Genomic DNA, 7,601 nt, shown 5'->3' on the forward strand with positions numbered 1-7,601 from the left:
GTGACGTTTCTCTAGAGGCTGCAGAACACACACATTCAGCAGTGCTTTAGTGGCAGAAGAGGTCATCTCAGACAGCTATGCCATAAAACTACTCAATACTACAAGTATGACAGCAGCCATCTAGCTCAACTCCACTGTTCCTACCTCATAGCTTTCAGCATTGCTCTCCACTGCAAGTCTGTCCACCAGTGTTTGAAGTGTTCCTAAGGCTCTGCCAGCCACAATCTCCTCTTCCTCCAGCTCCCTGCAGAGTAATCCCCCTTATTCACCTCCATAAAGGTAATTTTGACTTTTATGTCAACATTGATGGTCTTCTACACACAAGTTTAGAGTTCATAGACCACTTGCATCTGGATGTTTTTGCTGTGATATAGTAAACAAGTTGTGGGAAATTATGACCACATGATGTTGTCCCATAGAAGAGGGAGAAACAGATAAGATACTGCAGCAAGTCACCCATGTCTATGGTGATGTTAAGTTGTGTTGGTTCAAGCCACACTTTATCCACTCCAGACAGCTTAAAAGCCCTGCTGACAATAGTTTTGTGAAAAAACAAAAAACCCCAAAAAACCAAAAACACCACACAACCCTTTCCACTCACTATTACCGTAGATATTAATTGGAGTCAGAAGATTCACAGAGGAACAGTGTAATACATTTATTAAAAGTGCTGTGAGTTATATTAAGAGTTATAGTCTATTGCCTTTTTTAAAAAAGGCATCTAATTAAATAATACTAGCTAAAAACCATTCTGATCACTATGATTACAGACACATGACCTGCAGTGCTCTATGAAATGTTAGACCAGCTTTGCTGTTTGGGACAAAGTAATCTTCAAGTCCAGAATCCAGTGTCTCTATTGGAGAGGAAGAACCGCTGGGGGCTCCAGAAGAGACACATGCAGGTACCTGGAACAGAAATGCAGTCACTAAAGGTATTAGTTTAGCTGACAAATTTAAAGATATCACCTTCTTGTGCAATACACTGGGAAAGAACAGAACAAATCTTCTGCCGGATGATTATCCAGTATACCTATAGATGAACTACTCTCCTGCTCAGAAAAGTTTTCCCCCCTCAAGAGGCTGATAGAGGCTTCCATTTCAGGAGTAGAAGCTGACCACTATAAGTTGTTTGTCGGCTACAGCTGCTGTAGCCCAAGCTGCTAAACCAGAGTCATCCTGCACTTACAGCCTCCAAGTCACAGACCACTGGCTTCCTGGTTACTTACTTAGAGCACTTATACTTCTCCTTAATCGCTTGCAGTTGGCAATAAGGAGCGTCGAGACATGCTTTATGCAGATCAGTCAGGCAAGGCACTATCTCACTTAATGAATACCCAGTGAACGCAGCAAGCGTTTCCGGCTGCTCAAAGGACAAGAAACAGTGTTACTCTACTGTAGGCAACATTCATCTAGAAAACACTTTTTCTACAGAAGCAAAAAGCATTTTCACTACATCAGTGCTCACTCTAGAGTCTTTAGGCTTGAAAAGGATTCAAGAGTATCCTGCCATCAGTTTCACTCCAGGTCTTTCCTTAGTGCCAGGAGTTCAGACAAGAAGCTCCTTCTGCTCTAAGCAGGTGGCATCCGTTACATCTCTTCTGGATCCTGCTATCTGCTATTCTTCCAACGCACAGCTGAGAGGCCTACTAAGGCTTGCATTAAAGCAGCCACTCAGTGTAATCACTCACTCAGGTGGACACATCCAGCTCTCCCCTCCCTCCCAGAAAGCCGTTGAATTGTATTTGGGGAGGAGTTTTGGAGATTAGAAGACTGACAAGGCCTTGATGTACAGTACAGACTTGATGTAAGTAAGCAAGACAGCAAGGTCCCTCCCATTCCAGAGAAAAGGCAGGATATTTCATGTTGTTTTAATATTAATTTATCCGGTAGTCCATTAGCTCAGGAATAGCTACTCATCTTAGGATTTCAGCCTCTGTAACAACATACTTTGAAGCTATAACTAGGCTAAGAAGCAGCAGGAATAACAATACATAAAACGCTTGAGCTACTCATTAACATGCAGTTGTTCTTACCCAGAAAGACCTGTTCACCGTATAGTTTGCTAGACAGTAGGCTGCTGCAGCAGTTTGTGAAGGAAGGTACTTCAGAAAAGGGTCAGCTTCAAGGAGACTCAGCTCTGCAAGATACTGAACAAAAAAACCACAAGTTTGTCAACGAGAATGAGCCTAACTGTACAATCAGTCCAACGCAGCATGCCTTGGAAGTTGTCGATGGTCTCAGTTTCATGTAAAAAACCATGAGTTACATGTCTGGTAAAACAGCATTCCAGCCCTGTTGATCTTGCAGAAGAACCTTTGGCACGTTTCAGTGGGGACCACACTTTGACAAAGCCTAAACAACCTACACTGTAATTTGAAGTTCTGGTCCCATCATCAGCTCTGATGTAATTTCATGGATAGAGACTTAGAAAAATCATGTTTTGTAAACATAAGACACTCTTCCCATCCTCCAAGGCTCTTGTTAAGATAGGTGGACCTCACTTGGAGATCAAGGATAAACAGGCAGGTCTAAGAAACAGGACTTGGGCTCTGTTACAGAATACTCACTGTACAATTCTATACCCTTTGCAGATAACCAGCAGATTGGACATTTTGCTATAAGCTTAGGTAAACCTGTTTCTAAGCAGGGTTGCCTACACAGTTATGCAGGCATGTGCTGTATCACTGTGTAGCAATATGTAGTGCCACCACGTGCAGGGCAGACTTGCTATGCAGGCGCTGTTGAAAACAACCAGATTCCCACCACCTAGCTGCCAACTCAGTGTATTATCTCTGACCAGACAGACAGGCCAAACTTAGGATTTCCATGAGACTTTTATCCAGAAGTCTCAGCACACAAGCTGCCTACTGAAGGTAGTAGGCTACAAAACATCCGATTTTAGGCCTGCTGCATCTCCAGATAAGACTTGGCATAAGAAGAATATCTTCTGATAGAGCATAGTACAACCCACCTGCTCAGATAACTTAGTGAAATGCAAGTGGTTCTGCTTTTAGGATCAGTTCTCCCCCCTCATTCCTAAATGAGGATAATTCATACCCTTGCAAAGTTCTCTGTCCTAAGACAGACTCCATGCCTCTGAATATACTGAAGGAGGAACTGGTTGATGGTTGGAGCTGTTAGGTCAAAAGCCAACACTTTGAGAAGCAGGTGTTCCATTTTTAGCAGCTGCCTCTTTGTATAGGTATCATCTGTTATATACACAAATTCATCCACTTCTGGCGGGTAGATCTCTTCATATTTCCTAAAAAAGGAAGCCACATTTGTCAGCTTGAAAGTTATAGTAAAAGCAAGATTTCTGCTGGACCTATATCAGGATGAGCATGTGACACTACTAGGATTTGTGTAGAGCTCTTATTTTAGTCCTTCCTCCAGGCTAGGAAATAACTTAGTTCCAAATTTGGGCAAAGATGTTTAGAGGAACTCCAAGTCATCAGTCTAGACAGAAATACACTCATTATTAGCTCTTGACTAATAGCAAGCTCTCAGAGAGAAAGTCTCAGTAACACAATGCACTCCAGACAAAACCCCATGCAATCCTAGGTTATGCTGCCTACTTAACGCAGTTCAAGGCTAATTGAACATTGCAATTGTCAATCTACTACAGCCTTATAAGCTAGCAGCCTAACGCAGTAGTGGTTCTGCTCCTGCTGTTATGGTTACAAGGTTTTCCCACTATAGTTCTTCACATCGCAAATGTTAAATATCTGATTTTGCTAGTGCCAAAGTAGGTGAAATGGCTAATCTTGAGATATCACAAAAAGCTACCTACCACTGCGAGCTTCAGTCCTTCAAATTAAACTAAAAGACTCAGTCCAAAAATAAGTTTTAGCTCACTGAGATTTCAAAAAATGATAAACACTTACGCAGCCAAAAGAATTGCTGCTGTTCCTACAAGCTGCAGCTTCCCTCTGAGAACAGACATGCAGGAGAGAAACCTGTCCAGGAAGTTCACCGCCAAGTACAAAGTCTCTGTCCGAAGATTATATTCTTCTGCTACTTCCACCAGCCAGTCCACCAAGATGGCGCGCATTCCTGTTGTGATATCTGGTTGCTTCCTCATGTAGTAGGGCTTGGGCCTGAATCTTACCTGCTTGGAGAAAGAGTTGAAGAATCAGGATGCTCAACCTGAAGAGAGCCATCGATGGCTGAACTGATTAATATTCTTTATACTTATACCAAAAGGAGCATGAGCTGTTCCACTACAAACAACTTATTGCTACAGTTATAGTGCTAGTAGTATTAATTAGCAGCTAGTAGCACCTCTAGAAAGTAGTATTTCTACACTGAAGAGAAAGCAGCTACTGTGTTAGTAGAATAGTAAAAGACCTCTGGTACTACGAACAGCCTTTGTCATCAATCACATGAGCCATTCAGAGACACCTGAAAATGAACAAATCCCCCTCCCCCCTTCCTATTGGGAGACTGCACTTTACTGCTCTGATACAGAAAGGCAGGAAAAATTGATACTATAGCAAGAGAGCTGTCAGTGAGATCACATCCAACCACTTTAGTATTTTTGCAGCATTCAATGCCCATCTGCAAGGTTTCTTCATCCCAAAGAGTCAAGAGATGCTCCAATGGTAGGGAGTTTCAGGGATGCACAGTAATCCTGAAAGATCTCATTGCTGTCTAGATGCTGCCTTCAGAGACAGCTTTTTTTCTGCCTGCTTTCTCTCCTTTGTAGTTCAGGGGCAGCCTTGGGTTATCCTGGGGCAGCCACACATCTTTGCACTATCGCAGCCCATCACAGCGACCTTGAGTATCTGTAAGCTTGTTACAAGCCACTCACTTCAGCCTCTCGGAGGTACTGATGAATGTCTTCTGCGTACTCTCCCACAGTCAGAGTTACAGCATCTTCCATGTTATCCTTGGGCTGGGACTGGAAGGATGTGTCCACTACCATAGGAGACCCTAACAGGTAAAGGAAACCAGCAAGACAGTTTTTTAATTAGCCTCTTCACCTTCTCCTGCTATTTCTAGCACAGAAGTGTTGTACCTGATGTAGACACAGCCCAAGTTCTCTTGAAGTGTCATTTACTGTAACATAAGCTACCCACTAGCTTACCAGCATCACAATTCATAACCACCCTATGTGTACTGTGCTGTAGGTACCGCCTCAGCAGTAACAGGAGTTACCTGTACTCAGATCCAGCAGAAGGCGAATGCTGGATGTCATTGCAGTAGTATCCAGTTCACACAAGCTTGATTCCAGCTCTTCAGCCACTTGGCAGCTGTAGTTTTCTTTCTGTTCTGCTTCATCTACATAGATAGCAAACCCTTGCTTTGATGCAGTATTGACCGTGCTGTTGGGTAATTCATCTTTCCCAGATGCAGGGATGGTGTTTTCAGAGCCAGAGAAGCGTCTGCTAACAACAGCACCCTGAAACAGAGCACACAGGAATGCCGTGGGAGGGCAACACAGGAAGGAGGCAACAGTATCACTTGCTTTAAGAAAATCACCTTCCTTGCCTAACAGACACCAATAACAAATGTTATCTGCAAAAATCACCAGCTACAGCTGGTGCTTACAAGGCACCACTTGTTGCTGCCTTGCTGCAACAGGCTCCTCACAGAAAGAGCAGGGTGTTGTCAAAGTCAGGAACTGGGGTAGCAGCCCCATCTCCAGTGCCCACCACCAAGGAAAATGAGGGGAGGGTGCTGCTCGGTTCTGATGGGGCTGGCAAGCGCAGGGCCTGCTCCGCAGTCAGCTGTGGCAAGGAGCAGCTGCTTTAAAGTGCAGCAAGTTGATGTAACAAAAGGAAGTGCTCAGGCACCGTTGCCCCAGACTGATGAAGGACTTCACCTGTAAGAACGCATTTTACGTGAGTTACAAACCAAGGTTAAAACTTATGAGCTCAAGCACCACAACCCAAGGACTACAACATGTGATCGGGATACAGTGCTTCACATCATCTAGTATCAGTGAGCCACCAGCTGAGTTAGGGGCTCCACACAGTCACAGCTGAGGAGAGTTTGCTGCTATTTTAGGTCCTGTAAAGTCAGCACAATAACATTTTCCCCACTACACCTGCAAACTCCTGGAGGGCATAGTGAACAGAAATGCAGACAGACACCCTGCTCTGAACTTTAGCTTCTCAAAGGCTCTGTCACCCTGAAGGGTGCGTAGTCAGCCACATGGCAATGGGACCTTTGGGTAAGCATCAGAGGAAAGAATTTTCTTAAGCCACCCCCTACACTTTTAGGGGCCAAGTGCCCAGGTAAAGTCTCTCTTCCTTCCAAGAGGGATTATTTGTTCAAAGCATTTCCACGGGGAAGCGCCTGTAGATGAGGACCGAGTGGCTACCAGCCGGGTTTCTCTGGAAACTCCCGCTCATTAACTGGAGCCCGATTCAAGCACCGACCCCGCCGCCCCCGGCCCTTTACCCGCAGCCTGGAGAGGAGGTGGGCGCACCGCGGGGCGGCCGGGGCTTCCCGGGGAGCCCGGCTGTGGCCGCAGCCCCGGGGAGAAGGGAGGGAAGGGAAAGGGCCCCGGCGTGCCTCCGGAGGCGGGGAGGGAGGCTGCCGCCGTCGCGGGGGCTCACCTGGCCGCCGGGCCGCCGCTGCTGCCCGTTCTCCGCCAGCACCCCCAGCACGGCCCGGCCGCCGCCGCAGTTGGCCGCGGGGCAGGGCTCCCGCCGGCCCCCCCGGCTCTTCTCACCCATGCGGCGCATCGCCCCGACGTCGGTACCTTTCGGAGGAAGGGAGGGGGAAAATAAAGAAAGTTGGGAAATTAAAAAAAAAAACAACCACAGCAACCCAAACCGCCACAGATATTTGGTTACGGCTGGGGCAGCCCCTCCCGCCCCGCAGGCAGGCGCGCTTCCCGGCCCCGCTCGCCGCCGGCCCCGGAGGACACACCGCCACGGACGGAAGGAAGGAGGGAAGTTGCCCACCCACCCGTCCACCGCCCCTATATAGGCGGCGGCGGCTGTTGGCTGCGGCCAGTTGGAAGTCCGGGCCGCAACCCCCGGCGCCGCCGCCGCCGCCGCCGCCCTGGCAACCCAAGCGGCGGCGGGTCGTCATGGAGACCCCGGCGGGAGCCGCCCGCCCGGCCCCGCTGCCCCGCACCGCCCCGCGCAGGGCACGCACCGCCCCGCGCAGGGCACGCACCGACCCGACCCGATGCGATCCGCGCGGGGCACGCACCGCACCGATCCGCATCGCACCGCCCCGCAGCGCCCCGACTCGCCTCGCCCCGCACCTCACCGTACTGCACCGCACCGACCCGCCCCGACTCGCACCGCCCCGCACCACACGGCGCCCGCGGGAACGAGTGGCCAGACCGAGCGCCCCAACGCCGCCTCGCCCCGGCTGCTGCTGCTCCATCGCATCCAGGACGTAAGAAAAGGATGTAGGAGCGACAGCAGCAGCCTTATGGGAACAGCTTAGGTCAGAAGAACTTGGCTACTCTCTTTCATAAAGGAAAAAACAAGCAAAAGGAGATTTTCGTTGATTTAAGCCTGAATTTGACTTTCCTGACACTCTCATAAAGTCTAAGCAAGGGGACAAACTGATGGCAACAGCAGTTCTCAGCTGCCAACAGCGGAAATGCAGAGCTTTGTAGGAGGAACTCAGCAG

General features: G+C 48.3%; 1 protein-coding gene across 2 annotated transcripts; it reads right to left on the reverse strand.

The window, feature by feature from the left end:
* Positions 1-643: 643 nt before the first annotated feature.
* Positions 644-7,071, reverse strand: CCNA1 (cyclin A1). Of its 2 annotated transcripts, none has more exons than XM_064440986.1 (9): positions 6,921-7,071; positions 6,566-6,711; positions 5,160-5,403; positions 4,813-4,934; positions 3,887-4,110; positions 3,060-3,264; positions 2,036-2,149; positions 1,229-1,362; positions 644-908 (listed from the first exon to the last, which is right to left on the reverse strand). In XM_064440986.1, the coding sequence occupies exons 2-9, from the start codon at positions 6,692-6,694 to the stop codon at positions 857-859; spliced, it is 1,224 nt and encodes a 407-aa protein (XP_064297056.1). In that variant the 5' UTR covers positions 6,695-6,711; positions 6,921-7,071; the 3' UTR covers positions 644-856. The 2 variants fall into 2 exon arrangements, with proteins under 2 accessions (XP_064297056.1, XP_064297057.1); XM_064440987.1 differs by lacking the exon at positions 6,921-7,071 and adding an exon at positions 6,882-6,894.
* Between the last annotated feature and the right edge of the window lie 530 nt (positions 7,072-7,601).

Source organism: Phalacrocorax carbo, chromosome 1, assembly GCF_963921805.1.
Source record: "Phalacrocorax carbo chromosome 1, bPhaCar2.1, whole genome shotgun sequence".
Lineage (NCBI taxonomy): Eukaryota > Metazoa > Chordata > Aves > Suliformes > Phalacrocoracidae > Phalacrocorax > Phalacrocorax carbo.

What these genes read in the sequence shown, in the direction of transcription:
- CCNA1 (XM_064440986.1), bottom strand. Translation starts at nt 6,694, where the DNA reads ATGCGCCGCATGGGTGAGAAGAGCCGGGGGGGCCGGCGGGAGCCCTGC. An exon ending in GGACAGAGAACTTTGCAAGG is followed by an intron (nt 2,150 to 3,059) that starts GTATGAATTATC and finishes TTTTTTGTTCAG; the next exon opens with TATCTTGCAGAGCTGAGTCT. An exon ending in GAGAAGTATAAGTGCTCTAA is followed by an intron (nt 909 to 1,228) that starts GTAAGTAACCAG and finishes TTTCTGTTCCAG; the next exon opens with GTACCTGCATGTGTCTCTTC.